General features: G+C 42.6%; 1 protein-coding gene across 2 annotated transcripts in view; it reads left to right on the top strand.

Moving 5' to 3' along the window:
* LOC311005057 (pirin-like) overlaps positions 1–26,559 on the top strand; it is a 33,303-nt gene extending 6,744 nt beyond the window's left edge. Inside the window, exons 4-7 of one of the 2 annotated variants that reach the window (XM_083997348.1) lie at positions 3,960–4,040; positions 10,888–11,094; positions 24,575–24,659; positions 26,411–26,559. In XM_083997348.1, the coding sequence (XP_083853474.1) occupies positions 3,960–4,040; positions 10,888–11,094; positions 24,575–24,659; positions 26,411–26,463 (426 nt within the window). In that variant the 3' untranslated portion in view covers positions 26,464–26,559. The remainder of the gene's footprint in view (positions 1–3,959; positions 4,041–10,887; positions 11,095–24,574; positions 24,660–26,410) is intronic. The other variant, XM_083997349.1, reaches the window with a different exon arrangement.
* The last annotated feature ends 206 nt before the right edge of the window (positions 26,560–26,765 follow it).

Raw genomic sequence — 26,765 nt, 5'->3', positions numbered from 1 at the left:
TATTCAATATAGAAATGATATACACTTCCTGTCTCTCTAAATGGGCGTGGCCAACCGTCACCACCTCGTCTGTGATCGTGTGTGGATTTATACAATTTGTAGGTAGATGAAAGTGAGATATTTATATTTTCTTATGATAACATTAAATATTTACACTACTAACAGTCATATTTGCGATGACGAAAATAATTTAAATCATCGCGGCCGTTTGTTTGACGTTGCCTAGGACAGCAGTTCTCAAACTTTTTTACATCAAGGACCCCTAAATTAATACAAATTGGACCAAAGACCCCCATTGGACAAAATTTTGAAGCAAACCAGAAATACACAAATATTTGTTCTGAGACTTAAGTACATTACTTTTTTTGTCAATGTACGTTCAAATTAGAGCCAATGGCATGATTTTTTGGAAATATTGTACAGAAATTTCTGGAAAAAACTGATGAAATTTTTCCAAAAATGTTTAAACATGTCTGGAAAACAGTGGTAAAAATTCTCCAAAAAAAGTTAAAAAAAAACCCCACAGATTTCTAAACAACAAAAATAATATTAAGTTGAAATTCTCAAAAACTATTCTAGAAAAAAGTGGTAACATTTTTCAAAAAAAAAAAAAAAAAAAAATCTAGAAGAAACTGGTACAATTTCTAAAAAAAAAAAAAAAAGTTTAAAGCAGAAGTAAGTGGTCCGGTCGTTTTCGCTAATGCTGCGTTCCAGGCAGGCTTTTGAAATCGTAAATTACAGCTTCAAGTCACAACTTACGACTTTGTAGCGTTCCAGGCAACCCACTCGTGTTTTTCCGACCTGTTTTACCGGTGAAAGTCACTATAACGGCCACTCGTAACTTCCGACCGGTGAACTCGTACCAGATCGAACTGGTACAACTTCACGGTCGGAAAAATACGAGTTTCCTTGAACGCACCATAACAGTCCTCATCCCTACGTCACCACATTCACGGCGTCCCTTGGCTGCACACACAGCCCTGCATGCCGTTCTCTCTCCTCATTGGATAAAAACTGTAGGATACGATAAATGTTTTCTCTTCGGCTCAGAGCAGAGCAGAGTGACTGAGAGACCCGTGTTTCAGACCAAACACTCTATGTAAGTGATTGCTGTCGGAAGATAGAACTATTTAAGACTTATATTAACACAAATATATCACTTACTTCTGCTTTAAAAAAAATTTAAGAAGAAACTGGTAAATTTCTCCCCCCAAAAAATAAATTAAAAAAATTTAAAGGGTTAAAATATCTAAACGAAAAAATTATAGTAAAAAAAAATTATAAAGAAAGACGTAAAAATTCTACAAAAAAGTAGTAAAATTTCCAGAAAAAGTTGGGGACCCCCTTGAACCCTCTCAAGGACCCCTGGGGGTCCCTGGACCACACTTTGAAAACCACTGGCCTAGGAGATCTGTGCCAAATCTGGCGAGAGTGTGTCGTAGAGACAGAGACCGGTCTGGAACAAAGTGGATTTTCTCCTGATGTGTCCGTCTGAAAGTTGCCATTTTCATGTCAAACTGTTCAGAAGAGATGTGGCTTGTGAAAAATGAGTTAAAAATTTACTTCAGTGACTGTGGGGAGAAAGGACAGACCATAATCGGTGTTAAATTGTCCCATTGGAGTCAATACACTCTATGCTGCCTCTGGTCTCCCTAAAGGGGCGTGGCCGAGCAGAAGCCTAGTGACATCGAAGCTGACTCCTCATGGAAGGTCTTGGTTTATAAACCGTCTTTGCTAGAAATAAGACAAATATTCTTGGTAAGATTTTGAGTTTTTGCAGTAGCCTCAGAGTTTCTGGTCTCGGCCGTGACCCTGCACTGCAAAAACTCAAAATCTTACCAAGGATAATTGTCTTATTTCTAGTCAAAACAAATCTCTTTCCACTTAAAATAAGACTCAACACATTAAAAAGTAGCTTGTTTTTAGACACTTTTTACTTCTTTCAAGCAGATTTTCACTTGAAATAAGACAGTAGAAAAATCTGATAGTGGATCAAGTTTTTCTTTCTTATTATATGCACACAAAAAACATGCTTTCACCGGCAGATTTTTCTACTTATTTCAATTGAAAAAGTGAAAATGATCTAAAAACAAGTTAATTTTTAGGTGATGATTCTTATTTTAAGTGAAAAGAGGTTAGTTTTCACTAGAAATTTGACATTTTGACAAGAAATAAGACAAATATTCTTGGTAAGATTTTGAGTTTTTGCAGTAGCCTCAGAGTTTCTGGTCTCGGCCGTGACCCCGTGACCCCATGACCTCTGATGGACGGAGCTCACCTGTCAGACGTTGTCCTGAAGCTGCTGCTCTCCGTGCGTCTTGATTCTGGTCGATGCAGCCTAAACGTCCCAGTGTGGGGTTTGACAGGCCCGGGCCGTGCTCCCAGCATGCCTTGCAGCAGGTGTGTTTGCTCACGCTCACATGATGCAGCTGTGGAGACAGATCACAGGGCGGCTCGCTGCGGGAGAACAGCTTCCCTCCCCGAGACAGATGTTCACCTCTGACCCCCGTCCTGTCCGCTCCGCTCCGACCGCTGGGGCAGAGACCGGGTGTTCACCTCGCTGCAACACACATCACCGCCGGGACTTTATATCAGAGGTGTCAACATAATAAGAACAGATCAGTTGAAATGTAAAACACATCTGTTTTCTACAGACGTTTAGAGATACAACTCATGATGAAGTCATGTGTAGCCTACGACTGTTGCTGCAGCTGTTAAAGGGGAAATTGCCGTTTTTTTTTTACAACCTGGACCTTATTTCTAGCATAAAATCCGATAATTTCCTCCCCCAGATAACTTTGGTGTCATTACAAGTGGTTGTGATGAAATGAGCTCCAGCCGAGAGGCGCGTATATCCGTATAATGGAGTCTACAGGGCAGCAGAATGCAGCCTCTAAATGGGAGCGTGCCTATGTTCCCACGGCCCTATGTTCCCACAGTTCTAAGGTTTTCCTCAAAATTAGGCCCTATGTTCCCACTGGACTCTCTCTACCTATCTGGACTCTATCTATCTGGCCTGTCTAGCCTCTACCGGGTCTTTTTACTAAACTTAACCAACTCTTTTCTTCATTGCCTAAACCCAACCAATGTTGGGACCAAAGGGCTGTGGGAACATAGGGCCTAATTTTCAGTGACAACAAAAGTTAGAAATGTGGGAACATAGGGCTGTGGGAACATAGGAATGACCCCCCTCTAAATAACACATTATCTGCAGAGAAACTCCTTCATTTCACCAATATTTAGTTCTGATAGGCTAGTGCTATTCCCCTCTGAGTCCGGGGTTAGCTGTTATCAACATCCGGGGTCTGTAGGTTGACCTACTGACCTCTGACCTGGATGATGTCATCTCTGAGCGCTGCACGGCGCGGCTTGTTGCTACCGCTAATGCTACGGTTCGTTTCTGCGTGTTTCTGACTTGTCAGAACAAAATGAGCAGCTGGATGAAGTTCAGCTTCCACAGGCTTCCTCTCCTCAACCTGGACTCACTAAAGCTCCGGCTAGTTGAGATAAAAATGGACCCGAATGCCGAAGCAGAATGATTATTATCAGAATGAGCCGGGCGGCGCTCAGAGATGACATCATCCAGGTCAGAGGTCAGTAGGTCAACCAACCTACAGACCCCGGATGTTGATAACAGCTAACCCCGGACTCAGAGGGGAATAGCACTAGCCTATCAGAGCTAAATATTGGTGAAATGAAGGAGTTTCTCTGCAGATAATGTGTTATTTAGAGGCTGCATTCTGCTGCCCTGTAGACTCCATTATACGGATATACGCGGCTCTCGGCTGGAGCTCATTTCATCACAACCACTTGTAATGACACCAAAGTTATCTGGGGGAGGAAATGATCGGATTTTATGCTAGAAATAAGGTCCAGATTGTAAAAAAAACGGTAATTACCCTTTAATGATGCATACACTCTGTGTGTGTGTGTGTGTGTGTGTGTGTTTCCACAAACAGGTAACATATGTCTTAGAAGGCGTCACGTCACATGAAGACTTCTGTGGACACACAGGACGACTGAAACCTGGAGACCTGCAGGTAGGACACTGGTGATTATTGATTATTGTCTGATTGTTGCTATTGACACCACTGTTGTGTTTTTACAGTCTGACTCTGTCCAACAGAAATAAAAGTACGACTGTCACATTTATTAATTCATTATTAAAACTTCTCTGACAGACTGAATCGTTGTTTTCTGTGAATCGGAAACGTTCAGACTCGAAACCTCTCGCTGTACAAACTGACTGCATACAGTACAGTATGCATCGCAATGTTGTGCACTCACACTAATTGGATATCATGCCCTGTGGGTTGTTTCCTGTGTTTTTTTAATGCAGTAAAGTCACATCTACACACACACACAGGCTGCTGACTCAGCTTCAGTCTGTAGCAGCACCACACACACACACACACACACACACACACACACACACACACACACACACACACACACACACACACACACACACACACACACACACACACACTCTGTGGCCCTGGACGTCACATGGGAGCTGCTGCAGATGCTCGAACTCTGTGTCAGATTAAAGTCGGCTTCATTAAAGGAAGTGGAGGAGACGCCGCGCCAACGGGGAAAAACTGTGTCAGCGGATGAACGAAGGAATGAAAATCTTTATTTGTGATCAAATGTTTTATTTTCATTTAAAGGGATAGTTCAACATTTTGGCAAATTGGCCCATTGCCATAGTCCCTATAGTCACAGCAGTAGGTTCGTTACCTTTAATTGCCGGTGCAAGCTATTTTTAGAACGGCGGAGCAGAGCCGTGAGCTGCTCAGAGCTACGCTACGGAGGCTCATTATGGGATTTCTTGGTTTCCCTCATCAAACTAATCAAATACACAATCCAACAACTCCACAATGCTCTGGTGGACAAGTTGTGACCTGCACATTCACCACGCTATGAGATAATAACACAACGTTACCACACAGAGTTGTTTTAGAGGGAAATACAGAGACTGCTTGATGAAAAACTGTCCCTGAAGGCAACGCACATCAGTGGTTTTGCATGAATTTCCCTCTAAAACAACTCTGTCTGGTAACGTTGTGTTATTATCTCATAGCGTGGTGAATGTGCAGCTCACAACTTGTCCACCAGAGCGTTGTGGAGTTGTTGGATTGTGTATTTGATGAGTTTGATGAGGGAAACCAAGAAATCCCATGAGCCTCCGTAGCGTAGCTCTGAGCAGCTCGTGGCTCACGAACCTACTTCTATGACTATAGGGATTATTGCAATGGGCCAATTTGCCAAAATGTTGAACTATCCCTTTAACAAATGAAGTCAAACTGAGGTATTTCAGGGAATACAATATTACTGGAATAGATTCAAACACCAACAGTTGGCCCAAGACGTAAGAACGTGACACTATAGAACACACCGATGGTAATGAGTTACAGTTTCAGAGCTTAGATGATCTGAATAAAAATGAATAAAAGTAGTGAAAATCTTTATTTTAAAATCACACTCAGTCTTTTCCAGAAACATAAATGAAAGAAACCATTTTAACCTGAGTTGCAGCTGAAATAACAAACTTAAATAATGAACCACAAAGTTTAGAAGTTCATCATATTAGACGTTCTCTCTCTCTCTCTGTAATTACGCTCCGTCGTCGTGTGCATGTTTTCTCCTGCAGTGGGTCCTGCTCACAGTAAAGACCCAGCAGCACGCAGCTATAAAAGAGAAAACCCAGAGGAATGACGAACAGTCACAGATGAATTATCAGTGGCCCAGCAGCTGCATTAAAAGCAAAAAAGCTCCAGACTGGAAATTTCCAGTTTGGCCCCTGAAGCAGAAGCCGTTAAAACTCAACTTCCTTTCATCCACTTTTTCATCCAATCACTACCTGAAAGCAGCTCCATGTGCTATCAGGTTTATTATGCTTTCTTTTTTATCAACTCCACTCTTCTAACAGCTTTTTATGCCAAATACTTTATTTAGAATTTATCACATAACTATATTCAGAAAACTGTCATAGGATTTTATTATTATAAATCTCTGTTGTCTTGCTGCTGCTCGACGTTATTCACCAGATAACGTGATTAACTTCATGTGATGTGATGTTTCATCCCTGTTGTTTCCATTTATTTCTCTTAATGGTGTTTTTCACTGAGATATTTCTGTGCCAGGAATTTATCTATTTTTTTTTCTCTGTTTTTTAAATCCAAAGAGGATAAAGTCTGTGACAGGTGCTGGAACACCAACCACAGTTATATCCTAATATTGTTCATTCCTTATATGTTTTTCTCCTTCACGCTCCAGTTTGCATAAAGAGTGAGCAACAGTCTGTCAGTGCTGTGAATGTTAAAGGGATAGTTCAACATTTTGGCAGATTGGCCCATTGCCATAATCCCTATAGTCATAGCAGTAGGTTCGTTACCTTTAATTGTCGGTGCTATTTTTAGAACGGCGGAGCAGAGCCGTGAGCTGCTCAGAGCTACGCTACGGAGGCTCATTATGGGATTTCTTGGTTTCCCTCATCAAACTCATCAAATACACAATCCAACAACTCCACAACGCTCTGGTGGACAAGTTGTGAGCTGCACATTCACCACGCTATGAGATAATAACACAACGTTACCAGACAGAGTTGTTTTAGAGGGAAATTAATGCAAAACCACTGATTTACGTTGCCTTCAGGGACAGTTTTTCATCAAGCAGTCTCTGTATTTCCCTCTAAAACAACTCTGTCTGGTAACGTTGTGTTATTATCTCATAGCGTGGTGAATGTGCAGGCCACAACTTGTCCACCAGAGCGTTGTGGAGTTGTTGGAAATTAAAAATAGCTTGCACCAACAATTAAAGGTAACAAACCTATACTGCTCTGACTATGGCAATGGGCCAATTTGCCAAAATGTTGAACTATCCCTTTAAACACACACAAACCATCAAACCACTGACGTTTCACTTTTAACCAGGAAAAAACCAGAAGAAAAGTCACAAGAGAGTGTTTGGGTCAAATCTTTTTGTGGCTTTCGTGACGTTTAAAATTCACTGGCTACGCAGAAAATCAGGGGAATTACCAGAGTTACAGAACAATGTCCCCAGAGGAAGATTTCATCACCTTCCCTCGAGTTATTTGTCCTTTTAAAAGTGAACTAAAGATAAACCTTTTACCTTTTTACCATACCTTACCTTTATAGCCTTCTACTTACAGGTTTTCCTATTGTATCCTTTTATTTATCTATTTTAATTGTTAATCTTTAGTCTTCTCAGACTATTTATTGTATAATTTTAGTTATTTTTATTCATGTCCTTGCACTAATGCTGCTAACCTGTTAGTTCCTTTTATTTGTTTGGTTTTATCCGCTTCAGTTGCCTCCTTTCACAAACTAATGTGTGTGTGTGTGTGTGGCTTTGGTTTTTACTTCTGCTTTGTTTTGTTTGCTTTTATGGTGTAAAGAAGGCTACTTTGTGCTGCATTTTATTTCTATGAAGAGTGCTTTATGAATAAAGTCGGTAACACTTTACAATAAGGGTTCCTTAATTAACGTTAGTTAGTACATTATTAAGCATTAATTAACTGTTTACAGATATATTAACAATCATTATTATGTATTACTTAGGATTAGGAAACACATTAATGAATGTAGCCTAATAGTAAGCAGTTAATTAATGTTTACAACTCAAAGTTAGTTAATAAGGTTCGTTACCTTTGATTGTCGGTGCAAGCTATTTTTAGAACGGCGGAGCAGAGCCGTGAGCTGCTCAGAGCTACGCTACGGAGGCTAATGGGATTTCTTGGTTTCCCTCATCAAACTCATCAAATACACAATCCAACAACTCCACAACGCTCTGGTGGACAAGTTGTGAGCTGCACATTCACCACGCTATGAGATAATAACACAACGTTACCAGACAGAGTTGTTTTAGAGGGAAATTCAGAGACTGTTGATGAAAAACTGTCCCTGAACGCAACGTGCATCAGCGGTTATGCAGTTTTGCATGAATTTTGCATGAATTTCCCAAATCCCATGAGCCTCCGTAGCGTAGCTCTGATCAGCTCACGGCTCTGCTCCGCCGTTCTAAAAATATCTTGCACCGACAATTAAAAGGTAACGAACCTACTGCTACGACTATAGGGATTATGGCAATGGACCCAATTTGCCAAAATGTAGAACTATCCCTTTAATGCTTAATAATGTACTAACTAACATTAATTAAGGGACCCTTATTGTAAAGTGTTACCATTAAGTCTGATTGATTGATTGATTGATTGATTGATTGATTGATTGATTGATTGATTGATTGATTGATTGATTGATTGATTGATTGATTGATTCTCAGACTGTGTCCTTGTCAGTGATGGGAATAACGGCGTTAAAATAAACAGCGTTACTAACGGCGTTATTTTTTCAGTAACGAGTAATCTAACTAATTACTATTTCCACCGTTACAACGCTGTTACCGTTACCGACAATTTAATGAGGCGCGTTATTACAATACTCAGTGAAGCCGTTGTCCTCCGACTTGGCTCATCTCAGCCACAGAAGCTGCTAAACTGATTTTTTTTCCTTCTCTCCTTTGGTGAGGGGAGGAGGGGGGAGGAGGGAGGGACGAGACAACCGCATAAGTGATGATGATTGGTTGAGGCAGAGTAAGGTTTCATGCTAAGCCAATCAGAGGCAGTGTTCAGTTTGTACACAAACCACACACGCACGCAGTTTAGCCTCACACACACACACAAACTAGCAGAGGGAAGATGGCGTTTTCAAAGTGGAAGTACAAACACTACTTTAATCTCCTTGAGGTAAAAGGCAAGAACACACATGTGAGGTGTACATTATGTAGGTATATTAGACTATAGTCTATATATTTCACTTTTATCACCACTGAAAGAAGCAGGGTCTCTGCAGGTTTCACCAGCTCAAATTTAAGACTTTTTAAGACCATTATGGATGAAATTTAAGACCTATCATGACAAATAAAAAACGTGCAAAAGAAATGCGGAGTCACAAAATTAAAAATTGATTGCAGTATATAAGTTGCGTGTTAGGCTTGTTTGTAGTTGAAAATATATTCAATAAAGCACAATTGTGTCGGGAGCATTTTAATGAGCATATTGAAATATTTCAACTTCTTTAACCAACAGACACGAGCCACAACCTGTTCTGTATTATGACCAACACAATATTTGACACATGAAGTAAATACATTGGCCTTTGGTCACCCCTATATATTATGGTATTAAACTACATCTTTTTATTTAACTAGGCTAGTTAAATCACAGTAGCATACTGATGTGTTGAACTTACAGGCTTGTTACTAAATGTATTAATTATCATGATAAATAAAACTCAACCTGTCACACAGCTCCATGTTGTCTCTGTGTGGTGTTCAGGGACAGTCAGGACAGTCTGAGGACAGAGTTTATATTAATGCACCGTGACACTGTGGCAGGTCTCTGTACGTCTTCACCACAGACCAGCTGTTCAGCTGGAGGAGCGGAAAACTCAGCTGTTCTCGGTTCCACCGCGACGTGCGCCTGGCGGTTGTTTGTTTTGTTTTTTTTCATATCAAACTCCGGTAGTATATCGTCCTGCTGTGCTGATCACCGTGCTTATTCTAGGGGTCGGTGGTGGCTCTGTTAGACAGCAGATTCTGCTCACCTGACTCTGTGCAGCTTCTTCATTAAATCCAAACAGTCCGACACAGCGACGCACTGCTCCTCTTTGACACCAGAAACGATGGCGGCGTTTGGCCTCAGACGTGTCTCGGACTTCCAGAGCAGCTACAGCGCAGCGTTGTGACCTCAACCATGGTTGATGAGAGCAGAAATGTTGTTGTTGTAGTGAAAATGGGCGGCGACGTGAAGTCAAAACGAGCGCCAAATCGCGTATCTCGTGTTTGGTCGCGCGTCAAAACTCGAGCGAGAAAAAAGCGTTCCTCGTGTTTGGTGGGAAGCAAATAGACGAAGACGAAGACGCGAAGGTCCCGTCGCCAAAAAAAAATCGCGTGTATTGCGTTGCAAAAAAAAAAGTCACGTATACCGCGTCTCGCGCCTAATCGCGTCTTTGCGTCACGGCCTTTTACACCGCGGACGTAACGAATAAACAGTTACGGTGTGAACGAACAACATAGAACAGGACCAGACGTGGCGTTGTTTCCTCTTTTCACCGACAGCTCCACTCTCCCTTACTTACACCAACTACTGTTATTGTTGAGGCCAGAGAATTGTGGGATTTGTAGTTTTTGACCAATCGCAGGTTGTGCTCTTTCTTTTTTGTGATTTTCCTGGTTCACACATGTATTTTTTTTAGGGGCAACTGCGAGTGAAATGCTCGCCCATGGTGGGCATAAGAAAATTTAAGACCTGCCTAAAATTATTTAAGACTTGAACACAATAATTCAAAAAATTTTAAGGCCTAAAATTTAGATTTTCAAATTTTAGACTTTTTAAGACTCCGCGGATACCCTGTTATTTCATATAAAAGTTTAAGTGCATACATATTTTATGATGCTGTGTATTATATATTATATATTTAAGACCATCTTAGAATTTTTTAATAAATTTAATACTTTTTAAGGCCTTGATTTTAGATACATGAATTTAAGACTTTTTAAGGATCCGCGGATACCCTGAGAAGTTGTGCGCTCGCAGCAGGACAGATAATCAGATGGATAATCGGTAAAGTTAATAATTTCACTTAATGTGGCCATGAATAAATTCATTTCGATGTTTCGCCTGTTATTGTTGCCCAAACACAAATCTTGAATAGGTCTCCACTGTTTTCACATTTAAAAAGGTCTTTGTTGTCTTTGTACAGAGACAATATGAGATTTGCTTGTAGGCAGCCACAGCACTTAAAAAACCCACTGTAACCTATTTTCACATTTTAACGTTCCCAACACTGGTTCTTGTCGTCCTAGTGGATGACGGCGGGCCGGGGGGTCGTCCACGCTGAGATGCCCGTGTCCGAGGAGCCGGTGGTGGGGCTGCAGCTGTGGGTCAACCTGCCCCGGAGGCTGAAGATGGTGGAGCCGGCCTATCAGGAGCTGAGCAGCGCCCAGGTCCCCAGACCGAGCCGGGGAGGGGTCACCGCCGCCGTCATCTCTGGAGAAGCTCTCGGTGCAAAGGTGAGTGTGTGTGTTTGTCTCTGTGTGTCTCTGTTACAGTTTTTCTCAATTGCTAAAACACTAAACCCTGTTGTCTGAACCAAATTCTCAGTTGTCTGAACCCACTGATTGAATCAGTCACTCTCTTTTGGCAAAACCATCAGCACTTTTCACCTGTTTAGACACAACTTACCAACACATTTTCATTGTGATGCACCTGTGTTGCATAATGCTGAGCAGAAGTGGCAAAAGTCAAACACAACTAAAGCACAAGTTTCACCGGTTGAACACAACAACTCAAAATTGATCACACTTGTGGCTAATGATGTGAGGGAACATATGAGCCAGTTGAGGATGAAGTCCTGTGGCCTGACCCAGTACAGAACAGAGAAATTATGCTGTGGCTGAGTTACAGTATGCACTTCTCATTTGTATATTTTTGTACTTTATTTTTTACGTAGGCTTACTGCTAAATGCACAAGATTTCTGTTTGTTTTTGTACTGTACAAGTACTACGTGTAAAATGCACAGGATTTCTGTGTTTTTTTTCATTTTTATCTTTTTACAGTACTTTATACAAGTGCTAAATGCACAGGTTTTTTGTTTTGCAACATGCATTTATGGAGGGAGAAGAGGAGGAGAGGAAGAGGAGAAAATGAGAGACAACAGAGTGAAGGAAGAGACGATGAGGGAGAGAGGGATGAACTGGGAAGAAAAAAGAAGGAAGGAAAAGGGGACGAAATGGACGTGGGGAGGGAAGGAGGAAGGTGAAAGAAAGGGAAAGAGATAAGTGCTAAATGCACAGGTGTTTTGTTTTGCAACATGCATTTAGCCTACAGTGAACAATAAACATTTATTTCTACAGCTTCATGTGCTGAGCATTGTGTTTTCTATTTTTCTATGTAGTGTTTAGTGGCTGCTCAGTAGTGTTTTTAATTTTGATTGACTCGGGGCACGATTTGACAACAGAGTTCAGTTTTGAGAACAGAACTGTTTTGAGGTGAAAGTTTGGTTTTGCAAGAAGAGTCTGAGGTTTTGTGAATGTAGCTTGAAAATTGGGGTTTTTGTTCACAGTTTAGAGAAAAGGAGAGCAGCTTTCAAGAAATGTGTCTTAGCAATCGAGAAAAACTGTAACCACAGCATTTGACCAGTGTAAGTGTAAAGACGTCTGAAATTAGGAAACAGCAGATCAGCAGATTGTCCCAGTGTGTGTGTGTGTGGGGGTGGGTGGGTGTGGGTGTGTATTTATATAATTGCGTGTGGAGATTATTTCAGGAAGTGAGGAGTGGTGACAAACTTTGGCCTAAAATGACGTTGAGAGGTAAATTGTTATGTGTGTGTGTGTGTGTGTGTGTGTGTGTGTGTGTGTGTGTGTGTGTGTGTGTGTGTGTGTGTGTGTGTATTGTGCAGGGTTACTACAGGTCACATCACAGTGACAGTTTTATATTATTCTGTTCAGGATCAGATTCAGGTTTAAGGTGAGTTTCAATCAATTCCTTTTATTTGATAAAGAGGGACAATGTACATTGATAAAATGTAAATGTACTCATTCTAGCTAAAAAGGCTAATTTCCATTGACAGTCCCCCTAGACTGAAATAGAAACAAGCAGGTTAAAGAAAACACAAGTATAAGTACAGTATTTAAAAACATGGGGCAGGTACCTTTTTTTTTTTTAGAAAGAAAAAACAAAGAAAGTAATACAATCATAATACATAGGTAAGACAAAAACTGGTTGATGATTAAAGGGATACGGCAACATTTTTTTTCGTGTCTTGCCTCCCTCCTGAGTCCATGACCAGCAGATAGACACCATCCTTTCGACTGTGCGTGCAGTAACAAGGGAGATACGGGCAGAGCTGGCGCACCGCTAATTAGCTTAGCTCAAACACTGGAAGTGTATGGGTAGTGTTAGCCTGCCTCCTACCTGAGCCGAAATCAGCAGTCAGAAGCTGATTTCATTTTAGCTCTAAACTCTGTAAATATATCACTTTATCAACATTTCAAACATTTTTAGGCGAGAAAGTAGCCGTTTAGATCAACAGTGTGTCGTTAATTTGTCTAAATACCAGCTGTTTACAATTTTGTTGGGACGAATTCGGCGCTACTCAAGCTAGCCGTTGTGACCAACGCACTTCCGGTTACTTTCACAAAATAAAACACCCGTTGCCCTTTACATACAGAAAACCATGACGATAGAATTTGTGCTTTTACTTTGAAATAGGAAGCTAACCTACCCTCGATGTAGCTAGCTTGAACCAAAATAAACCGTCTTTGCTTGAACCCTCCGTTCTGACCGATCTCATCCTGTTACCAGCATTTGACCGCTCAAGATGCCTTACCGGAGAGTTTTGTCAGCTCTGAGACCAAGATCGGCCCGCCGGTTTCCGTTTAGAGTTGCTGAAGAGTTTCTTTGATGACTTTAGGTGGAGGCAGGCTAACACTACCCATACACTTCCAGTGTTTGAGCTAAGCTAATTAGTGACTTTAGGTGGAGGCAGGCTAACACTACCCATACACTTCCAGTGTTTGAGCTAAGCTAATTAGCGGTGTGCCAGCTCTGCTCGTATCTCCCTTGTTACCTTGTTACTGCACGCACAGTCGAAAGGATGGTGTCTATCTGCTGGTCATGGACTCAGGCAAGACACGAAAAAAAACAATGTTGGCATATCCCTTTAATACTGTAACATAGTTACATGAAAGGAAGTGAAGGAAGTGACATAATGTAGGGCTAATTTACTCATTATCGGTGGTCATGATGATTGCAGCTTTGTTTACTTAGTAGCCACTTCTTTAAGTTTGACCCAGATCCTCGTCTCTCCACATGTTGTTGTTGTTATTGTTGTTGTTGTGCGGAGACGCTGTGAACTTCAGTGTGGAGTCGTTGGACAGGGATGAAGTGAAACTGACTGGGTCACAATGTGAATGTGATTATAGAACCAGAGGAAACGGATTAAAGTCACTGAGCAGAAACATTCACAGTCTCTATGAGCAGTGGTTTAAAGGATGATTCCGGGCAAATTCAACTCGGGGCTGTATTTTCGTAACATTTTAGGTTTAAAAGAAGGAATCTGAAGATTTTCAATTTAATGTCTCCTGTTTTGCGGTAGTTGTGTCTGTCCCCGCGTCGCCACGGCAGCAATGAATGGGAGCAGATTGAAGTTCTGCTGCTTAGGCTGTTTCCATCCCTCAAAGCCACAGTCAGCGTCAGATGGAGACTCAAACATGCACCCAGAAGTTTATTTACTTCAACAAGCCGACATGTTTGTAAAACTAGATCTAATTCAAAGTCTGGCGGAGTCGAGACCCAAGTTGATGCTCGGTGTGTTCAGGTGCAGTGGGAAAGCTCCCGTTTGTGTCATAAACACAGGAATATCAAACTTCTGGGTGCATGTTTGAGTCGCCATCTGACGCTGTCTGTGGAAAAACATTGTGGCTTTGAGGGATGTAAACAGCCTAAACAGCGGAACTTCAATCCGAATTTGAAATGAATTTGCCCGGAATTGTCCTTTAAAAACCACACACACACACACACACACACACACACACACACACACACACACACACACACCAGTGGTACAAGTTACTGTGTGTGTGTGTGTGTGTTTATTATTGATCATCATTCTGTAATAAAGAACTTTTGTGTGAAAGCCTTCATGCTCAGTGTGCGACCGGACCGGACCGGCTCGGCCCGTTTCACTGAGCTACTGGGAAAACTCTGAGCTTCAGAAGTGGTTTCCTGTCCGTGCCGCGGTCCGGGGCCTCGCCACAGCCTTCACACGCCATCGGTCCACTGAGACTTTCCCTCTGGACTTCTTTCTTGTCCTGACATGCAAACTGTGTCTCAATCCAGTGAAGGTGTGGCCCTTCACAGCTGCCGTACACACATTATTTACAGTCACGATCAAATCGACCTTCAATAACACGTTCCTTAGTTCAAACATAGTTCATAAATAATTACATAGATTGAAAAGGTGTAGGCTGAAGCTATCCATTTTATGAGTGCCTACCCTTTAATTTCAGTTAAACCATTAGAGCTATTCATGGTTTCAGTGTAACAGAAAGAAGCAGATATATTACAGTTAACAAATGAAGCCAAAATTACGATGGAGTATTAGGGCCACATTGAAAAAGAAAAAAAAAAAACACAGACTGCGAGAATAAAGTCGTGAATTTACGAGAATAAAGTCGTACATTTCCTATGAGAAAAAAAGTCATAACATTACAAGAATAAAGTCATAAATTTATGAGAATAAAGTCGTACATTTACGAGAATCAAGTCATACATTTACGAGAACAAAGTTGTACATTTCCTACGAGAAAAAAGTCATAACATTATGAGAATAAAGTTGTACATTTCCTACGAGAAAAAACGTCATAACATTACGAGAATAAAGTTGTAAATTTACGAGAATAAAGTTGTAAATTTACGAGAATAAAGTTGTACATTTCCTATGAGAAAAAAAGTCATAACATTACAAGAATAAAATCATAAATTTATGAGAATAAAGTCGTACATTTACGAGAATCAAGTCATACATTTACGAGAACAAAGTTGTACATTTCCTACGAGAAAAAAGTCATAATAACATTACGAGAATAAAGTTGTACATTTATGAGAATAAAGTCGTACATTTCCTACGAGAAAAAAAGTCATAACATTACGAGAATAAAGTTGTAAATTTATGAGAATAAAGTCGTACATTTCCTACGAGAATAAAAGTCATAACATTACGAGAATAAAGTTGTAAATTTACGAGAATAAAGTTGTACATTTAAGAGAATAAAGTCGTAAATTTACGAGAATAAAGTCGTACATTTCCTACGAGAAAAAAGTCATAACATTACTTACGACTTTATTCTCGAAGTTTGCGATTTTTTTATTTTTCAATGTGGCCCTAATACTCGTCGTAGTTGTGAGTTTCTTGAGTTTCCTCTTCAAATCCAACCTTAACTCTTTTAGCTCCGTGGTTGGTCTCCACCTGCTCCTGAAGGAAACGTCTGTTCAGCTGCTCATTGCTTCTCTGTGTCTCACACTTGTTCCCTTACTGAGTCAGTGTCTGCTTTACACACGCACACACACGCTCTTAGCTGTTAAACCACACTGTTTCTGTTTCTCCTCGAGTTTCAGAGGAACAAACCGACCAGTGTTTACTCTGAATCAAACCGAATGACTAATTTATTACATTTTCCAAGTAGTTTTCCCTGAACCGCATCGTTCTGTGCTGATACATCCCTCTGTCATTTCATACACAAACTGAAACCACACACAGACCTCAGAGAAAAAGCAGGTGCTTTCATTTCCTCTGCCTCTTTACTCACTTTCTCCTCCGTGCTGCTTCCTCTTCAGCTCTCAGAGTTTCTTTAAGGTCACTCTCTCCATGAAGTGCAGATGTGCAGTGAGCTCATGCGCCGCCATGTTGTTAAATACCTCGCACACCTGGTGAACGTCTCGCACAAATAAACACCCACAATAATAATAATACGCAAAACAGTTTGAGCCGTGGAAGAAACACACAAACTGCAGGAACTACCAGAGATTCTGGCATCGTGTCTGATGATGGTGATGATGATGATGGTGGTGATGAAGGTTTGACTATTGTCTAGATACTGTTTGAAAATCACCATGACGACGGTTACTACTCGTGCCACTTTGTCCGAATCCGTGTGAATAATTTCCTGTTTGATGCAAAAACGTTTAAAGTTTGTGGCTTTGTGTGTGTGTGTGTGTGTGTGTGTGTGTGTGTGTGTGTGTGTGTGTGTGTGTGTGCGTGCGTGCGTCTTTTTTTTTTTATTAATCCCATTTACGGGAAATTCACTTGTTACAGCAGCTGAGAAGTAAACAACAAGCAAAAGTAAGAATAAAATAAAACAGACGACGATTCATTGACCAGAGGTCTTATATACAATATATATTATATAAAACTCTGCTTTATATTAACCTGGGCCTATAGTATTGTGTATAAATGTACTTCGTTATTGTGGATTCAATACTGAGCAATTCAAATAATACAAAGGTTCATATATTCATGTTTTTATTTTAAACATGTGAGCAGTGTTGGGAACGTTACTTTTAAAAAGTAATTAGTTATAGTTACTAATTACTTCTCCCAAAAAGTAACTGAGTTAGTAACTCCACTACTTCACTATAATAGTAACTAGTTACCAGGGAAAGTAACTATTGCGTTACTTTTTCTTTCTTTTTTTTAAGTTTAAATATGTCGAAGAATTTGGATTTTTTTTCTCTAATTTTTAAATTGTATTTTATTGTTTTCATATATTTCACTGATCGTAATTATGGAATGCGAGTGTGTGTTTTATTGAAAGCGAGGCTGGTGTGCCTATGAAAATAGGTTACAGTGGGTTTTTTAAGTGCTGTGGCTACAAGCAAATCTCATATTGTCTCTGTACAAAGACAACAAAGACCTTTTTAAATCTGAAAACAGCGGAGACCTATTCAAGATTTGCGTTTAATAACAGGCGAAACATCGAAATTAATTTATTCATGGCCACATTAAGTGAAATTATTAACTTTACCGATTATCCATCTGATTATCTGTCCTGCTGCGAGCGCACAACAGGGTATCTGCGGATCCTTAAAAAGTCTTAAATTCATGTATCTAAAATTAAGGCCTTAAAAAGTATTACATTTATTAGAAAATTCTAAGATGGTCTTAAATATATAATACACAGCATCATAAAATATGTATGCACTTAAACTTTTATATGAAATAACAGGGTATGCGCGCGGGGTCTTAAAAAGTCTAAAATGTGAAAATCTAAATTTTAGGTCTTAAAATGTCTTAAATTTGTTGAATTATTGTGTTCAAGTCTTAAATAATTTTAGACAGGTCTTACATTTTCTTTTGCCCACCATGGGCGAGCATTTCACTCGCATTTGCCCCTAAAAAAAAACAAACATGAGTGAACCGGAAAAATCACAAAAAGAAAGAGCACACGATTGGTCAAAAACTACAAATCCCACAATCCTCTGGCCTCAACAATAACAGTAGTTAGTGTAAGTAAGGGAGAGTGGAGCTGTCGGTGAAAAGAGGAAACAACGCCACGTCTGGTCTTGTTCTATGTTGTTCGTTCACACCGTCACCGTTTATTCGTTACGTCCGCGGTGTAAAAGGCCGTGACGCAAAGACGCGATTAGGCGCGAGACGCGGTAGACGCGACTTTTTTTTTTTTTGCGACGCAATACACCCGATTCTTTTATGGCGACGGGACCTTCGCGTCTTCGTCCTTTTCATCGTGTTTGGTGGCTTCCCACCAAACACGAGGAACGCTTTTTTTTCGCTCGAGTTTATACGCGCGACCAAACGCGAGATACGCGAGAAATGCGATTTATCGCTCGTTTTGACTTTGTGTAAATTCGCGTCTTCACGAGCCCGCCCATTTTCACTACAACAACAACATTTCTGCTCTCACCAACCATGGTTGAGGTCACAACGCTGCTGTAGCTGCTCTGGAAGAGTTCCAGCTGATGAGCTACAGAGACTTTAGAGTCAAAGAGGAGCAGTGCGTCGCTGTGTCGGACTGTTTGGATTTAATGAAGAAGCTGCACAGAGTCAGGTGAGCAGAAGCTCAGGACAAACACTTCGCTCCGGGACATAATGTAGCTACACCTCACATGTTCTTGTCTTTTACCTCAGGGAGATTAAAGTAGTGTCTGTTTCCACTTTCCCTCCGATCTCGGCAGCTTCCCTCTGCTAGTCTGTGTGTGTGAGGCTAAACTGCGTGCGTGTGTGGTTTGTGTACAAACTGAACACTGCCTCTGATTGGCTTAGCATGAAACCTTACTCTGCCTCAACCAATCATCATCACTTATGCGGTTGTCTCGTCCCTCCCTCCTCCCCCCTCCCCTCACCAAAGGAGAGGAGGAAAAAACAACAACAGTTTAGCAGCTTCTGTGGCTGAGATGAGCCAAGTCGGAGGACAACGGCTTCACTGAGTAGTTTGTAACACGCCTCATTTAATTGTCGGTAACGGTAACGGCGTTGTAACGATGGAAATAGTAATTAGTTAGATTACTCGTTACTGAAAAAGATAACGCCGTTAGTAACGCCGTTTATTTTAACGCCGTTATTCCCATCACTGCATGTGAGTAAGGCGGCTGTGCTTCTGCCATTTATCAACACATCTTGTCAAGGTCAAGGTCACATTTATTCATAAAGCACTTCAGAAACAACCTACAGGTTGACCAAGGTGCTTCACATAAAATAAATAGCAATAAAATAGCCTACTATGATACATTTTGAAAAAAGTGCAATTTGAGCAAAGACAGAGATAAATACAAATTCCCTACATATTCACACAAAACAGGTTTTATCTCACACAGGTCTGAAAGCCCGAGAGAAAAAATGTGTTTTAAGAGAAGATTTAAAAACAGGTTAACTGATGCCAATGTCTGTCAGCTGCATGGAAACCTTTAAGAGCCATGTGGAAGTTACTTTGTACTCATGGGCTTGGTGTTTGTGTGTGTGTGTGTGTGTGTGTGTGTGTGTGTGTGTGTGTGTGTGTGTGTGTGTGTGTGTGTGATTGCACTCACCTGTTCTCCTCTGCTGGCGTTTGAACATGGCGCCTGTAGAGTGTTACGGTCCGGCTCTGAGATGGTAACAAAGGATGGGAGAGGAGACGAGGTTCCAACGCAAGTGATTTATTTTAACATAAACAATGATAAGGAAGAAGGTCAGTATCAGCAATCAGTGGTGTAGGCGTGTGTGGATGCATGTGTGCGTGTGGGTGCGGAACAAAAAAGGAAACGAAAGAGCCAGCCGCGCCGTGGCGTCCTCTGGAACGGCGTGGAGAGGAGTGAGAGTGATTCCAGCGTCGGGTCGGGTCAAATACGCTCCACCGGGCCCAGGTGTAGCATATTCCCCCTGATGGCAGTCCCAGCTCCGCTGAACCTGGACACAAAGCAGACCAACCAGCAGCCCGCCAAAGACCAGCCCACAACCTAGGGGGCGGGGTCGTCACACCCCCCCCCATAAGAGAGGGGTTCCCACAAGGAACGCCGCAACTGCTAGCCCCCCAAAACACTTCAAATGAACAGAGCTAACAGTGACATAATACATTACATAGTAGGCCTACACATTACTTATACCCAATACTTATATACCCATAACCCACAAATACATGTACAAAGCTCACACTGACCGTCCTACCGCTAATCCCTGGCACGCCAACGAGCCCAATCCTGTCCCCCAGCAACTCCGGCGCCTGGAGAAGCGTTTAAGAGTGACAGAAGAGACTAGAGGGTTACACACAACGGGACAAACAAGGTAGACAGGAGCTATAAACTCTCGACAGGGCATCAGGTTTTAAGAAAGTGTTTACTTTATTTAGAATCAACACAGACAACTGAGCACTCTGTTCCTCAGTCAAATGTGCCAGCAACGACGGCAGATTTTTCAACGTCTCACTGTTCGAAAGTCGGTCACGCAGCAGCCCATCCTCGGGTGTGGTAACCCCATCGTCCTCCCCCCCCGAGAACGGACTCCCTGCTGCTGCTACAGCCGACACAGATTTGGACTCACGGCAATAATATGGCTTCAACAAATTAACGTGGCAGAGCTGCGTCGCCTTCCTGCGGTTTGGGGTTGACAGAATATAATTTTGGTCAGACACCTGACGCAACACAGTAAATGGACCACAAAACCTAGCCTGGGAAGGTGAATGAACCACCGGCAGCGATGCCAGAACCTGGTCCCCAGGATGAAAAACGCGCCGTCCCGCTTTCCGGTCATACAAGCGTTTCGGCTTTCTACCAGACTTAGAGCGCGGTAAAAAGCCGACACAATCGATCCCCACACGCTCAAACGGCTGTGAAACCGCTGGAATGGGATAAAGTGGAGCAGGATTTATTCCCTGATAGGGTTTCCCCCTGCTCTGACAGATGGGACAATTTTTAATATAGTGTGACACATCTTTTTTTAAACGAGGCCAAAAACAATATTGCAAGATGTAATTGTACGTCTTCCGAACACCAAGGTGTCCCAACTGACCATGTGCAGCTTTAAGGACCTCGACACGAAATTTCTCAGGAACCACAACCTGAAAAACTGGCTTTCCAACAAAGCTTACACCATGTGGTGACCATTTCCTCACCAGGAGACCCTCCTGCAGCAGATAGCCACCAGCAGCGCTCCTCTCAACCTCCTTGGAGAGAACAGCGTCAAACATCTGACTTAAAGAAGAATCAGCTTTCTGCTCTGCTTCCAGGACACTGCGAGAAACAGACAACAAATCAGGGACATTTACAACATCAATCTCATTCACCTCTTCTCCTTGCTCAGGCTCCTGCTGTGCACGGCTCATGGCCCTTGTCACAGCACAAGCTGTGAACACTTCAGGAAAACACTGAGCATTCTCATCCAAGTTACCAGGTACAATAATAGACGAAGATGACACAATTGAGGGTGGTGGACTGTCGGCCCACACTCGGCTGCCAGCGAGACCATTTCCCAGGATGACATCCACTCCTCTGATGGGCAGCTCAGGGCGGACTCCCATGGCCACCTCTCCCTGCACCAAACCACAGTCAATACAGAGAGAATGCAATGGAACAGGCTCAATCTTTAATCCCATACCCTGCATCGGTACAAAGTCCCCAGTGTCAGAGTCCCTAGAAAAAGGCAACACAGAGCTCAAAATGTATGAGTCATGTGCAGCTGTATCTCTCAAGATTTTTACCGGCACACTGGTACCTCCCACCAGCGACACACGGCCTTCGGACATGAATGCTGAAAAGTCAGGTCCTCTCCCACACTTGAGCTGCTGAGAAGAAGACACAGAGACAGGAACCACAGACACAGCACAAACACCTGAACTTGACTGGCCCCCGCCATTTCCCCAGCGAGTACTAGCTTCTGGGCATTCAGATTTCCAATGTCCCCTTCCTTTACAAAAGTTACAAACTTTTGAAATATCAGAACGAAACTGTCCCCTTGTAGTGTACTCAGACTTACCATGGCGTGGAGGCCGTTTCTCTTCCCACTGGCTGGGGCCTCGATACACACCAGCCTCAGGAGCTCTGAAGTCGCCCCTGTGCGTCAACACGTACTCGTCAGCCAATACAGCGGCCTCGGCGGCCGTCTTCACTTTGTGCTCGCTGATGTACACTGCAATATGGCCGGGAACAGAATCCTTAAATTTTTCCAACACCATCATATCACATAAAGCGCCAAAAGTGTCCACCTCTGAAGCCACGCACCACCGACCAAAAAACGTGACCAGATCCCTGGCAAATTCAACATGGCTTTGCTTGCCCGACTTCTCCCAGGATCTAAATTTCTGGCGGTAAGCTTCAGGAACCAATTCATAAATCTTCAACACTGCAGCTTTAACAGTAAGGTAGACCCTACTTTCCGCCACTGACAGCGCTGAATAGGCTTCCTGTGCCTTACCTATTAACACACACTGCAGCAAAATAGTACATTCGCAGTCAGACCAGCCCCTGTTCTCAGCTACACGCTCGAATAAAGAGAAAAAAATGTCAGGGTCTCGTTCACTGAACTGAGGGACCAGGCGCAGACTACCACCAACATCAAATGACGAACTGGAACCACCAACGAGGCCACGGCCATCTCTAGCATGCAACGTCAGCCTCCGCTCGTCTAGCTCCAGCCTCTTCAGTTCAGTCTCACGCTTCAGTTTCTCCATCTGCAGACACAGCAACTCTTTCCTCTGCTCAAACGTCAAAGTCACATCATCACGGTCAGACACAACACTGCTCCCCACAGGACCAGCAGCCGGTGCTTTGAAACACCCCTCGTCAAACAAATTAGCTTTGAGAATGTTCTTCATATTTCCCCTCATTCTCTTATCACCAACATCCAAGTCAAAATGTTCCGCAACACGGATCAATTGTTCACGTGACAAGTCCTCCAACAACTCCTCTGAAGGCTCCCTCAAAAACACTTCCGCACTCGCCATTTCTCATCAACACTCACTTTCACTGCGCCCGCTGCTTAATTGGCCAAAAAACAAAACAAAACTCGCAGCACGCGGAGCCCAACACAGCCCACGCAGCCCAAGCGTCACCGTAGCACCGTCCCTCTAACTGCCTAACCAAACTAGCTAACTCCCCCCTAGTCTTCAGGCGTTAGTTGCGGTGGGTATTTATGCACTTTTTACCAGAGACCCGGCAGAGCAACCAGTAATTGGCGACCTTACCTGCAGCCTCGGCCGTGCTCCCGAGCCAACTGCTCCAGCCACTTTCACACCACACTACAACCCCCCACTGCGAACACCAAAGGGAGTCCGCACTTCAGCCTAACAGGGACAGAAACAACGGCAACTTACGATGGCCGCGGCTGGCCGTCAGGTCCACTGCCACAAAGAAAAAAGAAAAACTGACCAACAGGCCCACAATTACCTTGTTGCAACCAGCAGCGGCTTCCCAGACATAACCACTTCCCCTCGTCAACACTACTCCCGCGATCAGCTGAGCGTTCACTCAACAAACACTGTAAACAGCTGTGTGCTGACGTCACACTACAACCGCTACGGACTTCATTCACAAAACCCACGAAAATCTGCCCACAGGCCTCACCTGCGCTCCTGGGTCAACGAAAATGGACGAGCCCCCACATGTTACGGTCCGGCTCTGAGACGGTAACAAAGGATGGGAGAGGAGACGAGGTTCCAACGCAAGTGATTTATTTTAACATAAACAATGATAAGGAAGAAGGTCAGTATCAGCGATCAGTGGTGTAGGCGTGTGTGGATGCATGTGTGCGTGTGGGTGCGGAACAAAAAAGGAAACGAAAGAGCCAGCCGCGCCGTGGCGTCCTCTGGAACGGCGTGGAGAGGAGTGAGAGTGATTCCAGCGTCGGGTCGGGTCAAATACGCTCCACCGGGCCCAGGTGTAGCATATTCCCCCTGATGGCAGTCCCATCTCCGCTGAACCTGGACACAAAGCAGACCAACCAGCAGCCCGCCAAAGACCAGCCCACAACCTAGGGGGCGGGGTCGTCACAAGAGTGACAGTTTTTCCGCTGACCGCTACACTGGATCACTTTCTCTGCCGTTATATATCTTTGCACGTCTGACGGCTGTAAGTAATTAGAGCTTCTGTATTATTGTGATATAGAAATAAAAGGTGTTGAGCTGAGCCTCGGAAGCAAGAATGGAGTTTGGTGTGTGCGTCAATAATTGTCTCCCCTGTTCAGCCCAGTTAGCAGCATCAATAATCATGTTTAAACTATTCAAATTAAACATAAATGTGGAAAACATATTTTGAAAAATTGTCTAAGCAACCAAAACCTTTGCACCCCCCCCCCCCCCCCCCCCCCCCCCTGCAGTTCCCTTGTTGAATCAAAAATATATAAGAACATAAACACTGTTTTGTACAATGAACTATTTCAGAAGAAAAATGTGTTGTTTCCTCAAGGAGAGAAATACTATTACATATAGAACAATAAATCCAACCTGATAAAGATAGATCGGTGTTGTTTAGTAGTAGTAAATGTTTTCTGACGGTTGTTCTCTTTTCAGTCCAAGGTCTTCACGAGGACGCCGACCCTGTACCTGGACTTCAGGCTGCAGCCGGGGGCTGTCCACACTCAGCCGGTCCCCCCAGGTAGGACAAAGACCACAGTGAAAACCGTGACTCATCTCCACAATAAGAAGCAGCAGAGTCTGTTGTGATGCTCAGGATTACTTTAACCATCCGTGAAGAGAGACACGTGTCCTCGTCCTCGTCCTCGTCCTCGCTGCCGTTCACAACAAACTGTTCAAAGCGTTTTCCTTCAGAAATCAGAACCGTGTGTGATACTGAACATGAAAACAAGAATAATAGGCTACATCTCTCTTCATCTTCATTATGACGGAGGAAACTCGTCCTTCGTAACAAACTATTTTAGTCTCAAACACCTCAGAACGGATCTATCTATCTATCTATGTCTGTCTGTCTGTCTGTCTGTCCGTCCGTCTGTCCGTCCATCCGTCCGTCTATCTATATACTGTATCTATCTATCTATCCCTCTCTCTGTCTTTCTTTCTTTTCTCCTTTCTCTGTCTTTTTACTTCTTTCTTTCTTTCTTTCTTTCTTTCTTTCTTTCTTTCTTTCTTTCTTTCTTTCTTTCTTTCTTTCTTTCTTTCTTTCTCTATCTACCTCTTTCTATCTATCCATCCCCTCTCTCTGTCTCTTTCTTTCTACTCCTCCCTCTCTATCTCTTTTTTCTTTCTTTCTTTCTTTCTTTCTTTCTTTCTTTCTTTCTTTCTTTCTTTCTTTCTTTCTCTCTCTCTCTTTCTTTATTTCTTGCTACCCTCTCTCTGTCTTTTTACTTCTTTCTTTCTTTCCCTCACCCTATGTCTATCTGCCTCTTTCTATCATCCCCTCTCTCTGTCTTTTTTTCTCTCTTCTTTCTTTTTTTTTACCCCCTTTCTCTGTCTTCTTTCTTTCTTTCTTTCTTTCTTTCTTTCTTTCTTTCTTTCTTTCTTTCTTCAGCTAACTCAGCATTGTTTCAACAATTTCTTCAGCTCATTCAGCATTGCTTCAGAAAATAGCGTTCAGCTGCTTTCAGCATTCACACGCATTTCCTGCTGGAAATGCTTTCTTTTTCTAGTTATTATTATTATTATTATCATTATTATTATTCCAGTACTATCCCAGACCCAGTGTTCACCACGTCACAGACACACACACTCACAGGAGATGGTCGACACCAAACACAACTGTAGCCATGGAAATGTTTCTCGGGTGGATAAACAATAGTTCACTGATTAAAACCTGACGATTCGTTAATGTTAATGAGAAGAGAAAACAGTCTCAGGTTTAACACGTTTTCTGTGTTTTATGTGAAGTTGAGGTGTTGATCCACACAATGTGTTTGTGGCTTTAAGATCTAAAAACCATCTCAGTGTAGTTTTCCATCTCCTCTCTCTCTCAGCTTCTCTCTGCAGCTCTAGTAACAACAGGTCGGTGTCGGCCAATCAGAAGAGACCAGTTTATGAGCCTCTCTTCTGATTGGCTGACTGTTTTCTAAAGTGAGCCAATAAAAACAGAGCAGATTTCAGAATAAAACACTCCAAAGAGGAACCAAATCCTGCAAGTTGTTGTTGGATGTTTGGGTCCAGGTGGTGGTGAGGGGGGCTGGGCTTTGTTGTGACATCACAAAGTGACAGGAAGTCCTGACGGCTGGTTTTAAGGCTCAGTTTCTGAATACAGGCTGTGTGCATTTCTCTGTGGACTGAGGCTTTGATACTTTCACAGTATTAATATAGAACCTAGAGCTGACGATCAATAATCAGAACAGACATGTAAAAAACATCACTTTTTACTAATTGAAATCTTTACTGCACATTATGAAATCTCCCTGTGTCTGACAGGATGGACTGCTTTCATCTACACTTTATCAGGATCCCTTCATGTCGGTGAGTAAAAAGAGAAGCCGACTCGACACCATGATTATTATTGCAGCTCTGCAGCCGGAGGCGGTTCATCATCGTAAGGAGCTGGATAAATCACACACGACCAAGGTGATGGAAACACTCTCCAGTTGGATGTGTTGCTCTCTTTCCTCCCTGCTCTTCCTGCTTTTATGTCTCCGTTACACAACATGTGTGTGTCTGTGTGTGTGTGTGTGTGTGTGTGTGTGTGTGAGACCTCAGTCCAGTCGCAGCCAACAGGGCCATGTGTTCCACTTAAAGGGGAATTGCCGTTTTTTTTACAATCTGGACCTTA

Source organism: Trachurus trachurus, assembly GCF_905171665.1.
Source record: "Trachurus trachurus genome assembly, chromosome: 3".
Classification (NCBI taxonomy): domain Eukaryota; kingdom Metazoa; phylum Chordata; class Actinopteri; order Carangiformes; family Carangidae; genus Trachurus; species Trachurus trachurus.
Note: the sequence above shows the minus strand (reverse complement) of the source record. Positions and strands in the feature narration are given on the sequence as shown.